The sequence below is a fragment of the Phocoena phocoena genome, chromosome 1 (assembly GCF_963924675.1).
Source record: "Phocoena phocoena chromosome 1, mPhoPho1.1, whole genome shotgun sequence".
Lineage (NCBI taxonomy): Eukaryota > Metazoa > Chordata > Mammalia > Artiodactyla > Phocoenidae > Phocoena > Phocoena phocoena.
The window spans coordinates 85,482,786-85,503,604 of record NC_089219.1 but is presented as its reverse complement, the minus strand read 5'-3'; the positions used below and the strand labels follow the sequence as shown (position 1 = coordinate 85,503,604).

Sequence of the window (20,819 nt, the reverse complement as noted above, 5' to 3'; positions counted from 1 at the left end):
CAACGTATAGTCCCATGAATTATAGGTTATGAAACCAGGAAACTCAAACAGCAAACTTCTGTTTTTCCTTTAGGGAAAAAGGCAAGAAAAAAAAATCACAATAAAGATACTACCCATCACTACACATATAGGGCGAAAAAAACGCTTCCCTTTTCAAATGATTCTTAGAATATGATTCCCAAAAGGCAAAAACCTGCCTAAACCTATTATTAAAAGAATACAAGAGTTTATTGTTTTGAATTTGTGTTGGATGATTTCTTGACAGTGGATGGTGATTAAAACAACTGAGTAAAAAAGGTAGATGGGACAGTTTTCACAGTTAAAGATGATGATAAATAACTTGTAGAAAAGAAGGTACTTTTCTTTTGTGTTGATATTTAACATTCACTGAAAGTAACCTACATGCCAGGCACTTTACAACTCTTAAGACTATTATAACCCATCAATCCCATTTATAAATAAGAGGTACTTAAGCTGCCCAAGGTCAGAGTTACTAAGGGGTGAAGACAGAAAATGGCAGGAAAAGGATTAAAACTCAGGAGTATGACTCCATAGTCTGTAGTCTCAACCCACTACTACAGGAGGACCCTTATAAAGACAAACTTCAGGTAATATATAATGGCCTAGAGAACATCTGTTCTTTTCTCCCAAATGCCATGTAACTAACAACATTTACACTGTCTTTACACTACTTGATACTCCTCTCCATTAATAGCTTCAGAAAGGGTGGCTATTAAATATTCTTATTTTAGTGCTAAATATTATAGAAGTCTCAATTTTAAATGATACTATGAGAATGTAAAATTGAGAAATGATGATTTCTTTAAATAAAACTAAGCTGACTTTCATATATAAAAGTACCCGAACCCTGGAAAAGAGAAAGGGCACTGAATGTGTGGCCTTGGGGCTTCCCTGGTGGCGCAGTGGTTTAGAATCCGCCTGCCAATACAGGGGACATGGGTTCGAGCCCTGGTCCGGGAGATCCCACATGCCACGGAGCAGCTAAGCCTTACACCACAGCTACTGAACCTGCACGCTAGAGCTCGCGAGCCACAACTACTGAGCCCGCATGCCACAGCTACTGAAGCCTGCGTACCTAGAGCCCATGCTCTGCAATAAGAGAAGCCGTCCAATGAGAAGCCTGTGTACTGCAACGAAGAGTAGCCCCTTGCTCGCCGCAAAAGCCCGCGTGCAGCAATGAAGACCCAACGCAGCCAAAAATAAATAAATAAAACAAAGTGTGGCCTCAACTTATGAAACATGTAGGCCATTTATGACCCTATTAGAGAAGTAAGGAAGATGGGGTCTCTCTGGGTTACAGATCTATGATTCTTCAGAAGACAAAGTACTATAATTTGGACTTCTTTCCACAATCCTTTCCCTTACACTTCCCAGGTAATTCCAGACAGAAACTTTGGTTTAGGTATGTAAAACTAAAGAATTTTAAAGACTGTTTTTCAACAACAGATTTAGTAATGCTTTTACTCATGCATGTAAGCTGCATATAAATTGTAGAAATCTTTATACTGTCTTCCATATATGCCTTCTTAAAAAAGCCTTTGGCTTAATGGAGCTCTTCTACTCACAAATTCAAAACAAGACACAGAAACTTGTTTCTAAGTGAACATTCCAATACAGACTTAAAAGTTTTCTACCTCAGTTCTAAAGTGAACATCTTCACTTTTGAACAGTCCCAGTCCATCTCTTTTCTCTTTGACTGACTTTTGTCTTCTACTGGCTTTTTAACTGTAGTTTTCACACAAAAGTGTCTCACCAAGATCCTGGGTAATTTGTTAAATCCACCTGTGGTGGAAGAGCTGTGAGCCCTCTCAACCTTACCAAATCTCTCTGTTCTCACAGCATCCTTAATAACTTACTTCTAGTTTCCTTACTTCCCTGACTCATTTGATACCTGCTTTGACCCCTCTGCTAACTCATTTACTTCCCAAAACGGTTGGACTGCCCCAACGTGTTCTGGTCTCAAGTCGTTCCCATTTTTACTTGCTCATATAGACACTCCAGTAAGGGGTTTCAAAAATCAACTTCTATTTTATAAGTCTATTATTTTAGTCCCACTCATTCACCAATATTTCTAGTTCTATACTTTCAACTGTATATACCAACTTGAAGTGCAACATCTCAAAACTTTTTACTTCATCTGTCCAGTGAAAACTATTTTAACAAAATATAAGTACATTCTCACTCTCCAATTCTTCCAGACTCAAGCATTTATAAAAAGCACTTGTAACTTCCTTTATCGAAATATAACTGAGAGGCAAAGCAGTTTTACTCTCAAGTAGTTTTAGTTAGACTTCTGGGCAAAGCACAGTGTTATACAAGCTGCTGGCTTTAGAAAAACAAAAAAATAAAATAAAGTTAATCTGAGCTAAGAAAAATGAATGCTCATACTCTTTGCATTCTATATGGAAACAGAAATTTCAAAGAACAATTAAACCAGAAAAGTAGGTATATACAGGTAGAGAATACTTCTGTTATTCTACTAGCTTTAGTTAACTCCAACAGTCACCGCACACACACACACAAATCTTACTAGGTTTACTGTAAAAGCTGCCTGTAACTCTGCATTTCTGAGTAGCTGCATAGCCTAGTTGTCAAAAGTAACTTATGCATGAGCTGGAAAAATATAGAAGGCTACACTAAATTAGAGGAAGGCTCACATTATCTCTACACCTCTATGCAAGAGGACATGCTGTTAGGACCCTCATAAACAAACTGAAACAACGTGCTGGAATAGTCTCAAAGTATTACAAAAAAATGAAATAACATATCAAAAATGTCTGTATGTAAAAATTAATTGGAAATCTCAGAGAATTCTGAACATGTAACAGAATCTATAAAATGATTTCAGTTCTTTTACATAGAGAAAAAGTCATACTTTCAGCAGTAATACTGATATTAAAGAAAAGCAGCAGCACTGGCAGAAACATGTATACCTAACTTAAAGAGGTATTCCATTTCCACACCTATAAAAAAATGGACTCAAGAGAGACCGTATTTTACAATTGTCAAGCCTCCTCCCCACTTCCAAAGAGTTAAAAATTCCTTCCAATAAAATCCAATTCCAATACTAGTTAGAGCTGTGTCTTTGAAATGTTATGCTTCTGAAGGAACTAGTTTATTACAAAATAGTTTTGAATAAGATTATTTCCCCAAGACTAAGTTTCTAATAACATTAACTTTTCTCACTTCTAAAATTCTTTTTTTCTTTGACACAAATATACATGTAGAGAAAGAAAGTCTGGACAGGGAAAGGCTGTTGAGATAGATGCTGTTGGAAAAAGAATTCTAGTGAAGTCAGAAGACACATTTTGGGAAAAGCTGGAATGTAAGAATGAAATTCTGTTTTGTATCTGATAATGATAAAAATGTCCTTGTAATCCTGTCTGTAAAAGTCCCTTTTTGAGCCACCTGGATGACAACTGCATATATGTCCAGGTAAGTATAGTCACTGGTTTTTAAAGGTCTTATTATTCAAATTGGGGTCTGTTTGAACATACACAGACTCTCATCTTTCTATGTTAGGAAAAACACAGAACAATTTTAAAACTCAATGTTTCCTTTGTTCAAAAAGGTAAAATAAATTGAATCTATATAAACTTCTTAGGTTGAAACAGGCTTTAAGAAATTTTACTCCATCACTACAAAAACATTTGATTCATTCTTTAGTCACAAAGTACATTATCATTCCTAAACATACTTTAAAAAAAAGGAAAACAGTAACAGATTGTTCTTTCTTTTCAACAAAAACAAATCACTTTCTCTACTTTGCTCCCTTTGTTAATGGAACTACTATCCATCAACCCAGTGATTCTAGGCCGAAACTCTTAATACTTCTACCAAAGTCTACTTCTAAATAACTCAGAAATTGTCTAATTTCTTCATATATCATTCTCTCCATATTCTACTTCTGAGACTCTAAAATTCAGGACCTCGGTGTCTCTAAAGCAGATTATTGTAAAGTTTTAAACTGTCCTATGTACAGTAGTAACCCCCCTCTGCTCCCTAAAAAATGCAAATGGAACAAAAATCCTTTCTAAGTGTAAACATCGTGAAGTCCAATCTCCTTAGTACAACAAATCAAATCCTATATCCAGACCCCTGCCCACCAGGACATTTTTACTCATTCCCCTTCTCACATTTTACATTGCAGAAAGACAGAACTCTACAAGTAGTTGATGGGTTTCCACAGGTAGCCTACTATTTCAAATTGTTATTTATTTTACAGCTTTGTTCATTGACAAAGAACATGTCCATCACCCCAGAAAATGTCCTAATACTTATTAATCCCCAACACCCACAAGCAACGATTATTTTGGTTTCTATACTGAAAATTAATTATCTGCTCTTTACAGAAAGGGAATCACACAGTATATACTCTTTTGCATCTGGCTTCTCTTGCTTCATATAACGTTTCTTAATTTTCACTTGTGTTGCTACATGTATTAATAGTAATTCTTTTGCTCTTAATGAGTAAGTAGTAATCCACTGTATGACTAACTTCTTAATCCATTTTCCTGTTGATAAGACACTTAGATTGTTTCAAGTTTGGGACCATTATAAATAGTTTTTTTATACATACATTTGTACAACTAGAAATGGAAGTACTGGGTCATAGGACATGTTTATGTTTAACTTTATAAGAAACTGCCAAACTGTGTTCCAACTATTTTACACTCACCAACAATGGCATATAGTTTCAGCTGCTCCACATCCTCATCAACATTTGGCATTACCGATTTGTTTAACTTTAGCCTAGATTCTAGTTGGTCTGAAGTGGTATCTCATACTAGTTATAAATTGTGATTTCCTTATGACTAATAAATCTTTTCATGTGCTTATTTAGCCATTCGTGTACCTTCTTCTGTCCATTTAAAAAATCAGTCTCTTTGTATTTGACATGCAAGAATTCTTTACATACTCTGGATATAAGTATTTATTATGTCAGACATGTATTGATATCTGAATGAATATTAATATTTTCTCTCAGCCTGTGCCGTGCCTTTTCATTCTCTTAATAATGTCGTTTGATGAGAAGGTTTTCATTTAGATGGACTCTAGTTTGTAAAGTATTCCTTTATGGTTAGTGTATTTTTGTACCTTTTCTAAGAAATCTTCATTTACCCCAAGGTTGAGGATACATTCTAGGATTTTTTTTCTTAAAAGCTTTGCATATTTAGATTTTAGGTTTAGGTATGTAATTCATCTTTTTCCGTACGGCATGAAGTAAGGTTTGAGTTTCTAATTTTTTTGTTGTTTTCATTTGTGTATCCAACTGTTCTAGCACCACTTGTTAAAAATACTTCCCTTTCACCATTAAATGACCAAGGGACTTTTGTAAATAATCAACTGACCTTAAATGTAAGAGTTTATTTATAAATACTGTTCTGTGACACTAATCATGCTATACTAAACTGCTGTGATTACTTTACTCTTGAAATCAAATAGTATTCCAACTCTTTTTTTTCTTTTTCAAATGGCTTTAGTTATTCTAGGTCTTTTTATTTCCATATAAAGTGTAGATCAATTCATCACTTTCAACGTAAATGCCTGTTCAGCTTGACTGATTTATAAATTCCATCCCAATTAGGGGAAAAATGACATCTTTAACACATTGAGCCTTCTACTTATGAACATGGTGTATTTATTTATTTAGGTCTTTAATTTCTCTTTGCCATGCCTTGCAGTTATTGATGTAGTTATCATGCACATTTTTTGTTAAATTTATTCTTTGATATTTTGTCCTTCTGATGTTTCTATAAACAGATTTTTTTTAATTTCATTTTCCAAAACTTTGCTAATAATATCAGAAAAAAATTATCTTTGTATGGTGAACTGTATCCTGTAAACCATTCTAAAATCATTTAGATTCCTTTGGGTTTTTATTTTAAAAATCATGTTGACTGTGAATAATACAGTTTTACTTCTTCCCTTCTGATCTTTATGCTTTTTATTTATTTTACTCGCCTTAATGTAAGTAAAAGCTAGAAAAATTGTGGAAACAGACATCCTTACTTCATTCCTCATTTTAAGAAGAAAACATTCACCCCTGCAGGTTTTGTTGTTGTTACTGTTGTTTTCAAGAAATTGATTACTTAAATTTACCTGGGAACACAAAAGCTCTAATCAATTAGAAAAAAAGAGCAAAGTTCCTCAACCTCATTAGTCATAAAAACTAAAATTAAAACCTTGAGAAACTACTTACACACCCATTAGAAGAGATAAAAAGATAATACCAAGGTGAGGATGCTGAGCAACTGGAACTTTCATATACTGCTGGTGGGAATGTAAAATGGTATAAGCACTTTTGAAAACTGTTTGGCATTAAATGTACATAAGAATTAAACATACACCTACCATACAAAACAGGCATTCCACTCCTCAGCATTTACTCAAGAGGAATAACAGTGGATGTTCACGTAAAGACTTGAACATGATTGCTCCTAACAGTTTTACTCATAATAGTCCCCAAAGGGAAATGACTTAAGTGTCCATCAATGGCTGAATGAATAAACAAAATGCAAACACTACTCAGCAGTAAAGAGGAAAGGAAGTGAAAGCAGTAAAACACAGAAGAGTACATAGTACATGATTCTGTTTATACAAAATTCTATAGAATTCAGTACATGATTCTGTTTATACAAAATTCTATAGAATTCAAACTAATTAATAGTGACAAAAAGCAGATCAGTGATTGGGAAGGGGATAAAACAGGAAGGGATGGCTACAAAGGGCTATGAGGAATCTAGTATGTGTGATGGATATATATTTTGACTGTCAGTGATTTCATGGGTGTATACATCTTTCAATACTTATCTGACTGTACAATTTAAATGGATGCAATTTATTGTATGGAAATTATACCTCAATAAAATTGAATTTAAAGTGGAAAAAAAAAGAAAACATTCAATATTTCACCATTATGAATGAAATTTATTGTAGGCTCTTAGTAGATGCCCCTTGTCTACCCTGTAGAAGTTCCCCTTTCTTATTAGTTTTCTGAGAACTTTTAATCATGAATGGATGCTGTATTTTTGTCAAATGCCTTTTCTGCTTCTATTAACATGATGATTCTTTTTCCTCCGTTATTCTACTGTGATAAATTACACTGAATTCCTTTTCGACTGTTAAACCTTACAATCAAGAGGTAAGCCTCAATTAGTCATCATGAATTACCTTTTACATACTGCTGAAAGTGATTTGCTAATATCTTGTTAAGAATGTCTGCATTTATGTTAATGAAAAATGTTAGTGCGAAATCCTGATTTCTTATATTATCTTTGTTAGATTTTGGTTTTGGTAGCTTCATAAAGTGAATTAGGGAGTATCCCCCTTCTCTTTTTCTAAAAAAGGTTAAAAGATGGCTATTATTTCTTACTTTGAAGTTTCATAAAATTCAACAGTGAAACCGCCCATGCCTGAGTAAAACCACCTACAAGTGAAAACCACCTACGAGTGAAATCACCTATGCCTGAGTAATCTCCGTGAAAAGATGTTTTTTATTATTAAAAATTCAATTTTGATAACAGAGATAAAGGTAATCTATATCTATAATATTATAATATAAAGATAATCTATTATATCAATTTTGGTTCACTAGATTTATAAAAGAGTTTGTCTATTTCACCTAAGTTGCTGAATTTATCAGCATTACCGATGCTTGTGATACTGTCTTTCTGTCCTATTACACTGTGTAGGATCTGTAGTGATATCTCCACTTTCATTCCTGATTCTGGTAATTTATGTTTTCTTTTTCTTTCTTAACAGAAATTGTAAACCGTTCTTTTTTTCTACTACAGATATTTTCCAATGTAGGTAGATAAGTACTAATATAGATATAGAACTATTTTCCCCCCATGCACTTCTTGTGGGGAAAATATTTCTATATTTTCTTCTATATTCCAAGAAAATATAGATGTATTTTCATTTGGTGTATGACTAAAATATGATGTATTTTCATTCAGTCAAAAATATGCCCTTTATATCGTCTGTGATTCATGTGCTTTTCAGAATTGTGTAAATTTCTAAATATTTGGTAATTTCCTAGATTTCTGTAAATCCCACTATAATCAGGTACTATATGAGCTTCAATCATTTGAAATTTATTGTAAGTTATTTTAACATCATGTTGAATATCCTATGTACATTTAAAAGGCTATTGTGCAGTTATTGGATGTCTTGTAAATGTGACTTAAGCCAAGCTGACAGCATTGTTCAAATCCTCTACGTATTGTTTTTTTAAGATCAATTCGTCCTATTGATTACTGTGAGGAATGTTAAAATAGCCAATTGTAAATTTAAAATTGTAGATTTCTCTGCTTCTCTTTTAATTTTGTCATTTTTTAAAATGTACTTTGAAACTGTTATTACTAATATACAAATAAAGGAATGTTATATTTTCCAATATATTGACTCTTTCGACCCTAAGAAATATGCCTTTTTATACCCGGTAATACTCCTTGTCTTGAATTCTACTTCATCTGATGTTAATACAATCACATCAACTTTCTTGTGCTTACTGTTTGCGTGAAATATTATTTTCCATCCCTTTTACTTTCAACTTGTGTCTCTGTACTTCAACCTGACGACAGCAGTGGACACCGTAATTAGGTCTTACTTTTTAATCCAGTATGATATTCTTTGCCTTTTAACTGGACTTCTTAGACTACAAATGTCCAAAAGAAACATACTAAAAGCCACATAAATTTTAAGTATTCTAGTAACCACATCAAAAAGTAAAAGGGAGTGAACTTAATTTTTTTTGAATTTCAGCAGGTTCTTATTAGTTATCCATTTTATACATATTAGTGTATACATGTCAATCCCAATCTCCCAATTCATCCTACCAGCACCACTCAACCACTTTCTCCCCTTGTTGTCCATACGTTTGTTCTCTACATCTGTGTCTCTATTTCTGCCCTGCAAATGCGTTTATACGATATCTGTTTTTCACTTTCTGATTTACTTCACTCTGTATGACAGTCTCTAGATCCATCCACGTCTCTACAAACGACCCAATTTTGTTCCTTTTTATGGCTGAGTAATATTTCATTCTATATATGTACCACATCTTCTTTACCCATTTGTCTGTTGATGGGCATTTAGGTTGCTTCCATGACCTGGCTATTGTAAAATAGTGCTGCAGTCAACACTGAAGTACATGTGTCTTTCTGAATTATGGTTTCTCTGGATATACGCCCAGTAGTGGGACTGCTGGGTCATATGGTAATTCTGCTTTTAGTTTTTTAAGGAACCTCCATACTGTTCTCCATAGTGGCTGTACCAATCTACATTCCCACCAACAGTGCAAAAGGGTTCCCTTTTCTCCACACCCTCTCCAGCATTTGTTGTTGGTAGATTTTCTGATGATGCCCCTTCTAACTAGTCCGAGGTGATACCTCACTGTAGCTTTGATTTGCATTTCTCTAATAATTAGTGATGTTGAGTAGGTTTTCATGTGCTTCTTGGCCATCTGTATGTCTTCTTTGGAGAAATGTCAATTTAGGTCTTCTGCCCATTTTTTGATTAGGTTGTTTATTTTTCTAATATTGAGCTGCTTAAGCTGTTTACATATTTTGGAGATTAATCCTTTGTCCACTGATTCATTTGCAAATATTTTCTCCCATTCTGAGGGTTGTCTTTTCATCTTGTTTGTAGTTTCCTTTGCTTTGCAAAAGCTTTTAAGTTTCATTAGGTCCCATTTGTTTATTCTGGTTTTTATTTCCATTACTCTAGGAGGTGGATCAAAGAAGATCTTGCTTTGATTTATGTCAAAGAGTGTTGTTCCTACGTTTTCCTCTATGAGTTTTATAGTGCCTGGCCTTACATTTACGTCTCTAATCCATTTTGAATTTATTTTTGTGTATGGTGTTAGGGAGTGTTCTAATTTCATTCATTTACATGTAGCTGTCCAGTTTTCCCAGGACCACTTATTGAAGAGACTATCTTTTCTCCACTGTATATCCTTGCCTCCTTTGTCATAGATCAGTTGACCAGAGGTGCGTGGGTTTATCTCTGGGCTTTCTATCCTGTTCCATTGATTTATACTTCTGTTTTTGTGCCAGTACCATATTGTCTTGATTACTGTAGCTTTGTAGTCTAGTCAGCAAGTCTGATTCCTCCAGCTCCCTTTTTTTCCCTCAAGACTCCTTTGGCTATTCAGGGTCTTCTGTGTCGCCATAGAAATTTTAAGATTTTTTGTTCTAGTTCTATAAAAAATGCCATTGGTAATTTGATAGGGATTGTACTGAATCTGTAGATTGCTTTGGGTAGTATAGTCATTTTCACAATATTGATTTTTCCAATCCAAGAACATGGTATATATCTCCATCTGTTTGTGTCATCTTTGATTTCTTTCATCAGCATCTTATAGTTTTCTGAGTACACGTCTTTTACCTCCTTAGATAGGTTTATTCCTAGGTATTTTATTCTTTTCATTACAATGGTGAACGGGATTGTTTCCTTCATTTCTCTTTCTGATCTTTCTTTGTTAGTGCATAGGAATGCAAGAGATTTCTGTGCTTTAATTTTGTATCCTGCAACTTTACCAAATTCATTGATTAGCTCTACTAGTTTTCTGGTGGCATCTTTAGGATTATCCATGTATAGTATCAAGTCATCTGCAAACAGTGACAGTTTAACTTCTTCTTTTCTAATTTGGGTTCCTTTTATTTCTTTTTCTTCTCTGATTGCCATGGCTAGGACTTCCAAAACTATGTTGAATAATAGTGCCAAGAGAGGACATCCTTGTCTTGTTCCTGATCTTAGAGGAAATGCTTTCAGTTTTTCACCATTGAGAATGATGTTTGCTGTGGGTCTGCCATATATGGCCTTCATTATGTTGAGGTAGGTTCCCTCTATGCCCACTTTCTGAAGAGTTTTTGTGTTGAATTTTGTCAAAAGCTTTTTCTGCATCTATTGAGATGATCATATGGGTTTTATTCTTCAGTTTGTTAATATGGTTTATCACATGGATTGATTTGCATATATTGAAGGCTCCTTGCATCCCTGGGATAAATCCCACTTGATCATGCTGTATGATCCTTTTAATATGTTGTTGGATTCTATTTGCTAGTATTTTGTTGAGGATTTTTGCATCTATGTTCATCAGTTACATTGGTCTGTAATCTTTTTTTGTAGTATCTTTGTCTGGTTTTGGTATCAGGGTGATGGTGGCCTCACAGAATGAGTTTGGGAGTGTTCCTTCCTCTGCAATTTTTTGGAAGAGTTTGAGAAGGATGGGTGTTAGCTCTTCTGTAAATGTGTGATAGAATTCACCTGTGAAGCCATCTGGTCCTGGACTTTTGTGTGTTGGAAGATTTTTAATCACAGTTTCAATTTCAGTGCTTATGACTAGTCTGTTTATATTTTCTATTTCTTCCTGGTTCAGTCTCAGAAGGTTGTGCTTTTCTAAGAATTTGTCCATTTCTTCCAGGTTGTCCATATTACTGGCATATAGTTGCAAATAAACTAATTTTAATAATATATTTTAACCCAATATATCTGAAATATTACCATATCAACATATAAATCAATATTTTAAAAAATGAGGTTACTCTGTGGTTTTTTTTGGTACTACATCTTTGAACAACACACAAACCCATTTACATCTCAGTTAGGAGTAGTCACATTCCACATGCTCCACAGTCTCACAAAACTAGTGGTTACTGCACTAAACTATGTTAGTTTAACCAATTTACATTTACATTTATGACTGGGTTTAACACCTAGCTCTTTATTTTCTAACTGTCCAGTGTTTTGTTGTTCTTCTCTTGCTATATTTGATAGTATTGCATTTTAATTCCTCTATGGGCTTTTCTTTTTAAATAGTCTTTTTGAGGTACAATTCACATAAAATAAGATGTCTATGAAGTTACAATCTGACAAGTTTTGACATATATTTACATCTGTGAAACCTTCAGCATAAGGGAATACACATATCCATCACCCCCAAATTTCCTTATGCCCTTTACAACCCTCTCCCTTGCTCTACCCACCTCTAAATTCCAAGCAACCACCAATCTGCTTTAATATGCAATCTCTTAGAGTTTTATATAAATAGACTGATACAGGACATACTCTTTTTTTTCCCATCTTTCACAGAGCATAATTATTTAAGAGATTTATCCCTGCTGCTGCATGTAACACAGGTCACTCTATATGGCCAAGCAGTATTTTACTGTATGCAATGGAATTCAATACCAAAAGAGCTATCTTTTTATATATTCATCTGCTGATGGACACTTGGGTTGTTCTGGATTTTAGATATTACGAATAAAGCTACTATGAACATTCATATGAGTGTTTTAATGAGTATATGCCTTCATATTCCTTGGGTAAGCACCTAGGAAACAAATATCTGGATCATACAGTAAATGTTTAACTTTTTAAGAAACTGCCAAATTGTTTTCTAAAGTAGTTGTACAATTTTACTTTCCCATCAACAGTATATGAGTGTTACAGTTCCCCCGCATCCTTTCCAACACTTAGTATGATCAGTCTTTCAAATTTTAGCTGTTGCAGAGATGTGTAATGTTATCTCACTTTGCATTTCTCTGACGACAAATGATGCTGAACATCTTTTTCATGTGCTTACTTGTCATCTGTACATCTTTTTTGCTGACCAATTCAATTACTTTTGCCAATTTATCAAATTGGGTTGTTTGCTGCCTTACTGTTGAGTTTTAGAGTTTATATATGTAGTCTGAATTTATGTATATTCTGGATAAAAATCCTTTATCAGCTATATATATACATATGTATATGTATCAGACATCTTTGTAAAGATCTGCCACTCCATGGCTTATCTTCTCATTCTCTTAACAATGTCTTTTGAATAATGTAAGTTTTTAAAACTAATGAAGTCCCATTTGTTCTTTCATAGATTGTGCTTTTGGGGTCACGTTAAAGAAATCTCTGCATAACCCAAGGTCACAAAGATTTTCTACTATGCTTTCTTCTAGAAGTTTTATAATTTTTAGGTTCTACATTTACATCAAAGTCCATTTGGAGCTCATTTTTGTATGAAGTATAGATCCAAGTATCGATAGCTTGTTGCTGCTGTTGTTGGCAGCATATGGATAGCCTATTGTTACAGAATCCTTTGCTGAAAAATCTATTTTTTTCCTCCACTGAATTGCCTTTGTGCCTCTGTCAAAAACCAGTTGCCCATAACTATGTGGCTTTATTTCCGGACTCTCTATTCTGTTCCATTAATCTATTTATCTTTCTTTATGCTAATACGACTTTGTTTTGATTACTGTATGGTTTACAATAACTTTTAAAAGCAGGAGTCAGCCCTCCAACTTTCTATTTGCTTTTGAATGTAAGTCTTTGTACTTTTTTAAAGACATTGTTTCAATATGCAACTTTAATTTACCAGAATATTCTTATGTAAGAGTTAATAATCTATCATTTCATGTAATATAAAAACCTTAAACTGTAAAATTCCATTTATCTTCACTTTGTGCTAATCACTGTCATATAAACATCTATGTACAGAATGAACCACATAATTCAAAGGTTTTCTGTATCCCTAAACAGTCTTTCAAAGAAGTTTAAAGGAGTAAAAGAGATAGCTTTTTAAAATTTTCACACATCTATTTACCATTCCTGGTACTCCTTGTTATTTCCTGCAGATCCAAGGTTTTGTCTAGTGCTATTCCATTCAGCCTAAAGAACTTTTTTTTCTTTTAATGCAAGGTGTTAGTCTCCTGTGAGATATCTTTTTCTTGCTTGCTTGTAAGATTTTCTCTTTATTATTAGTTTTCAATATTTTGATTATTGTGTGCCTTGGTATGTTTCTTTTTATTTATCCTGACAGTTTTCTTCAAATTTTAGAAGTTTTCAACTATTACTGCTTCAATTACATATATTTGGCACCATTCTCTTTACTCCCTCTCTGAAACTGCAATTACATGTATGTTAGACTACTTGATCTCCCCAAAGATATACTTTTACTCTCTCTGGAAAACTGAGTAATTTCTATCAATCTGTATTCAAGTTCATTGACCTTTCTTCAGTTGTCGTCAAACTGCTGTTACTCTCAACCAGTGAATTTTTCATTCCAAATTTTGTATTTTTCAATTAGAGCATTTCTATATGCTTTCTTTATAGTTCTTTTCTCAACACATTCTTCCATGTTCATTATTTCAATATTTTCTTTTATAGCTTTAAAAATATATATAGTCCTTGTCTGCTAATTCCAATATCAAGGTCATTTTGAGGTCTACTCTTATTGAATGCTTCTTCAAAGGATTCGTAAAATTTGATGGTATGCAGGATATTGTGGATGATAGTTGTGGGAAGACTGAATCATGCTGTCTTCCTTAGGGCACATTGTTTTATTTAGGCAGGCAATTCAATTACTGGTGAATCCTTCATGTCTTGTCAGGCTGGACTATCAGAGTTTATTAACTTAGTCTTATGGCTGTCACTTACTATAGTGTATGATCCTTTCTCTTAAGACCTGAGCTTTTTGCAGTCTAAACAGAATGTCTATCTGCAAGACATATGCATTCTAACTATGAAGAACTCCAATGTCTCAGAGCACTGCACAACCTATGGAATCACCATTCTAGCTCTGACCCACAGTTGGTCATTTCTGATAGACCAGGAGAGTCTCAACCTACACATATGCAGCCCAGCCATTATTCAAAACTCTGAATTAAGTAAGAATCCCCACACCAAATTCTGCCCTCCAACCTATGCCCAAACCCCTGAACAAGTTCCTTTTTCAGGATCCTTCTCCATAAATCCCACATGTCTCAGCAGCTTTGAATTCCAATCTTAGTCTCTTCAGCACAGTGAGACCTCCATGCTTTACTTCGGCTCCACCTCCATGTGCTACAACAGTAGGGTACCCCAAAGCAGAAAAGCTAAAGTATTCATGAGACTCACTTCATATGTTTCCCTTATCTCAGGTTTCATTATCTTGTACTATTTACTCATCAATTCCAGACAACAGTTGTTCCATATATTTTATTCAGTTTTGTAGTTTTTGATTTTGGGGAAAGATGGAAAGAAGGAAAGGCTGCTACCAGTACTCTGTCACAGCCTTACATATTAATTTAGAAAACATTTCCATTATCAATCATTAAATGTACTATTTCAAAAAACATGTAACTGGCAAAGCAGAGATACAGATATTTGAGCCTGTTTGTTCAATTATTTGTACATGGTACCTTAACTATCAAAATCATGGCCTAGTGACTTTGCTTTGTAATCATGACATGGAAAACTCAGTAATGATGATGTGCAGAAAAATTCATCTTAACATCATTATATTTGAAAAATACTTCATTATAATTTTTAATTAATTGTCAGGGATGTGTACATGTGCACTGAGGTGTACATATACACAAGCATGGCTACCTGAAGGAAATCAAAATGCTTCCATTCTTTTACAATCTTTATAGTGCCCAATATGATTCCTAAAACAAGTAATTCAGAAAAGGGTTTAGAAAAAAGAAACTTTGGCTTTAGGTAATAATATAAAATGTAGGGTTATAAGGCAAACTAATTCAATCATCAGATTCATATTTGGTCCACTGGCCATAAAACTAAGCTCTAAAAATTAGTCTGTATTTATTTATAGACAGACATTACAACCAACCAACAGTAATGTTTCAAACATATAAAGCTTAAACACCCTATGAAGATTAAATAAATCATTTTATATTTCCAAGTAAATAAATAAAGGAAACCAATCCAAAGAGTTAAAAATACTGTTACCACACAGAAAAAAAGATTTAAAGCACATAAAAAAAACAGCTATGCAACTGAATCTTATGGTATTTTTTTTTTTTAGAGTTTGGGCTTTAGGATTTATGGGATAGAGAAGAAATACTTAAAATAAAAATATTTTATGACACACAATAGAAGCTAAGCACGAAAGTACAAAAGGAGTGAGAGTGAGGGAACTTGTAACATGAAAGAAAAAAAGGTTACATTTTTGTGATTAAAAGCAATACTTTCCCACAAATCACCCACTTCAAGGTTTTTTCACTTGACACATACATACTATAGTAAAATTTCTCTAAACTGTTTCAACACAGAGTATTTAAAAATAAAGGCTATTCTGGTAAAACACACTAAACTTTTAACATTCTGCTCTGCAAAATGGCAAATAATGAGACTGTTAAGAGAGTTAACACTTACCTGTAACCACCATGCTGCTCATGTTAGAGTTTGGACTACTGAGAACACTGCCTGAGAGTAGTTCGTCAGATCCTCTCTGTTAAAACAAGAACAAATTAGCATAAGACCCCTTTACATTTAAAAATATTAATCTGAAAGTCTGTCACTTATCTGGTAACTTTTCAAACAGTGTCACTGAAAAACAAATGTCAAAACAAATGTCAGGTGTTACACTACTGGGAATAAAAAATTTAATCCCTAAAATAAAAAGTTAACTCCACTCTCCTATCCATCTCTTCCTTTTCCACAAAGCCAACAGTGTTTCCTTCCTTCCATTCACCCTAGTCCAACAGACAATAAATAGGAAAACTGATTAGGTTTCATAATCAGAAGCCTTGGAGAACTACATCATTTTTTTAAATAAACAAACTAATGCCACAGCACCTGGACTTTCTCACAGACACTGTGAATCCTTCAGCCTCATAGCCCTTTACTCATCCAGATAACTCAGGTCTTTAGAAAATGAGAACTTCACAATGGTGAGTTGGACAACTCATTTACATGAGCTGGACAATTCATTTTCATAATCATTAAAATTAAACAATTAGGTATATATTCTAATGGCTAGAACACTGTAAACAAAGGCAAAAATCTATGGAATGAGAAATTTCCTTCTACCAATATAAAGGGATTGAATCATGTCTTTAAATCCTTTAAAGAAAAGGTTATAAGTCGTATGTTCTCAGAACTGCAGTTGTTCAAACCAACCAATGTTGTTTCAACTATTTTAAAAATGTGTGTACATACAAAAGTATGTGTGTGCAGACTAATATTTAAAACAGCTAAATCAACTGTTTTGCATATCTTAATTATGTGTATACTTACATACATGGGTTATTAATATTTAAAATAACTAAATCAACACTAGCTGATTTAGACAATCAGGACAAAGTTGAATGCAACCACCAAAGTGGAAAAAAATGTACAAAGGAGATAATTTACCAAAGCATTTTACAAAGTCCAAAACAATCCAAATTAACCATAAAATTTATGTTAATTTGTGTTAAACTCATACTTTAATAAGCTGTATTATAATAAGTATCACAGTGATGAAAAAATATTTATACGTCATCCCCTTTTTAAAAAGCTTTCTACTTGCTAGCATCAAGTTCACAGAAATACAAGCATGAGAAAAATAAAAACATAGTATCAAGTCACGTTAATACCATGTTTACATCATATTTAATTTTTTAATCAAAGTATGGAAGATTCAGCATGACACTGTTTTATAAAGACATGATATGATATACAGAATTAGATACTTTAGAGATTCTTAAAGTGTGGTCCCTAGAGCGGCATTAGACGTGGAAATTTCCTTAGCAACGTATGTTCTCAGATCCATCCTAGATATACTGAACAGAACAATGGAGACAGGATCCAACAACCTGAGTTTTAACAAGCCTTTCAGATGCTTCTGATGCATGCTGAAGTTTAAGAACTGCTGACATCCATTATTGGTTCACTATCAACAACAAAAAATTTCCTAGTATTTTTTAAAAATTTTTAGAACACTTTTAGGTTTAAAATAAAATTGAGAAGAAGGAACAGATTTCCCATATACCCGCTGCCACCAAAGATGCGTCACCTCCCCCATTATCAACATCCTCCACCAGGCTGGTACATTTATCACCAAGGATGAACCTATTTTGACACATCATAATCACCCAAAGTTCTGTTTACCTAAGGGTTTAATACTGTACATTTTAATACCTAAGGGTTTGGACAAATGTGTAATGACATATCCGTCATTATAACATCATACACAGTATCTTCACTACCTTAAAAATCCTCTGTGCTCTGCCTATTCATCCAAACTCCTCCCAACCCCTGACCTTTTTGTTGTCTCCTCAGTTTTGCCTTTTTCAGAATATAGCTGGAATCACATAGTATGTAGCATTCTCAGCTGGCTTCTTTCATTTAGTAATTTGCATTTATGGTACCACGTACCCCTCATGCCTTTTCATGGCTTGATAACTCGTTTTGTTTTACTGCTGATAATTACCCCATTGTTGGGACGCACCACAGTTTATTAATCCATTCACCTACTGAAAGACATCTTGGTTGCTTCCATGTTTTGCCTATTATGAATAAAGCTGCTATTAAGATCCACGTGCAGGTTTCTGTGTATACGTAAGTTTTAAACTCCTTTGGATAAATACCAACGAGTTGCTGGATCGTACAGTACGAGTATGGTCAGTTTTGTAAGAAGAGCCAAACTGTTTTCCAAAGTGGCTATATAATTTTGCATTCCCAATATATGAGCATTCCTGACACTGCACATCCTTGCCAGCATTTATGGTTTCCAGTGTTCCAGACTCTGGCTATTCTGACAGTGTAGCAGTATCTCATTGTTATTTCAGTTTGCATTTCCTTAATGACATATGATGTGAAGCATCTTTTCATATGCTTATTTTCCATCTGTATATCTTCTTTGGTGAGATGTCTGTTAAGTTTTTTGGTCTATTTCCTAATCGGGTTGTTTTCTTATTGCTGAGTTTAAAAGTTTTTTGTATATTTTGGATAACAGCCCTTTATCACATGTATCTTTTGCAAAAGTCCAGCTTATAAATTATTTTCTTCATGGATTATGTCTTTGGTGTGGTACCTAAAAAGACATCTTTATACCCAACTCATCTAGATCTTCTCTTACCTTATCTTCTGAAAGTTTTATAGTTCTGCATTCTATATTTAGGTCTATGATCCATTTTGAGTTAATTTTTTTGAAGAGTGTAATACCTGTGTCTCAATTCATTCTTCTGTACATGTATGTTCAGCTGTTCCAGTAGCCACTTGTTGGGGAGACTACCTTTGCTCCTTTGTCAAAAATAAGTTGACTATATTTATGGGGGGGGGCTCTATTCTGGGCTCTCCATTCTGTTTCACTGATCAACCTGTCTATTCTTTCACCAAAACCACACTGTCATGATCACTGTATCTTCATACTAAATCTTGGAAGTTGAGTGGCATCAGTCCTCCAACTTTGTTATTCTCCTTCAATACTGTGTTGGCTTTCTGGGTCTTTTGCTTTTCCATATAAATTTCAGAATCAGCTTGTTGACATCCATATAACTACTTGCTGGAATTTTGACTGGGACTGCACTGAATTTATATATCAATTTCAGAAGAACTGACATCTTAACAATACTGAGTCTTCCTATCCATGAACGTGGAATATCTACCCACATTTATTTGGTTCTTTGGTTTCATTTATCAAAGTTTTGTAGTTGTCCTCATGTAGATCTTATATGTATTTTGTTAGATTTATACCTAAGATTTTCAAATTTGGGGGTGCTAATGTAAACTGTAATTTGTTTTTAATTTCAAATTGCACTTGCTCACCACTGGTATACAGGAAAGCAATTTACTTTCCTATTAATATATTAACCTTGTACCCTGCAATCCTGAAATAACTACTTATCAGTTACATGAAATTTTTTGTCAATTCTTTTGGATGTTGTACATAGACTATCATGTCATCTGCAAACAAGTTTTATACCTTCCTTCTCAATCTGTATACCTTTAATTTCCTTTTCTTGCCTTACTGCATTAGCAAGGAATTCCAGGAGGATGTTGAAAAGAAGTGGTGAGGAGGGACATCCTTGCCTTGTACTTGATCTTCATGAGAAAGTGTGGAGTTTCTCACCATTTATATGTTAGCTGTAGGGTTCTTTGTCAAGTTGAAGTTCCCCTCTGTTCTAGTTTAGTGAGAATTTTTATCATGAATAGGTGCTGAATTCTGTCAAATGTTTTATCCTCATCTAGTGATATGATCATATGATTTTTCTTCTTTGGTCGATTGATGTGATGAATTAACCTAGTTTTCTTTGTTTCTATGACAATTACGCCATATGGCATTTAAGAAAAAGGATTCTGTAGTTCAGCTTTCACCTACTATGTCACTGGTAAATTACTTACCTGTTCTAAACCTTAACTTACTCATTTAAAAAACAGAGATAACATCTTATCACAGTCCTTGGGCTCTGACAGGTTTCAGGACTGAGACTAGCCCAACAACTTTCTCCTCTGGAAAAGAGAGAACCATGACAGAAAGACATGGGACAAGGATGTGAATATCAAGTTCCTGAGGAAAATTAGATTCTCAGAGAGAAAGGAAGGTTCTCACTCGTATTTCTGGCCTCCACGAACACAAAGGTGCTACAAAGGAGGTGGACTGAGTGCTACCTACCTGCTAAAAGCTGTGAAAGCACAAACTCATACAACCAATAAAAATATAAAATACATACAATGACATACCAAAGAGGATCAATAAAACCAAAATTTGATTTTTTGAAAACAAGACAACAGAATAGACAAACTTTGGGTGAGAATTAGGTAAGCAAAACAAAAAAAAACATAATTATATATCATTAGGTCATGAAAAAAAACAGATGAAAAAAACTTAGTCCAGTGAATAACCTCATGGAGCATACTGATACCATTTTCTTACAACTGCAGGACTTTCACTTATGAAAAATCAACTTCTAGGTTATTTACACCACTATGTTCTGCATTACCATTTTGTTATAGTGGCTTAGCCTTTACCCTAAAATATATATATCTGTAATGTGAAAAAAAATGACACTGCATATTTTAACTGGCTATCT

The 20,819-nt window shown here is 34.0% G+C and overlaps 1 protein-coding gene across 5 annotated transcripts in view; it reads right to left on the bottom strand.

The window, feature by feature from the left end:
- PTBP2 (polypyrimidine tract binding protein 2) overlaps window positions 1-20,819 on the bottom strand; it is an 81,120-nt gene that overhangs the window by 42,843 nt on the left and 17,458 nt on the right. For 3 of the 5 annotated variants that reach the window (XM_065898205.1, XM_065898206.1, XM_065898207.1), the window contains exon 1: window positions 16,177-16,249. In XM_065898205.1, the coding sequence (XP_065754277.1) occupies window positions 16,177-16,198 (22 nt within the window). In that variant the 5' untranslated portion in view covers window positions 16,199-16,249. Of the gene's footprint in view, window positions 1-1,803; window positions 1,814-16,176; window positions 16,253-20,819 lie in introns of those variants that run through there. The other 2 variants (XM_065898204.1, XM_065898208.1) reach the window with 2 other exon arrangements.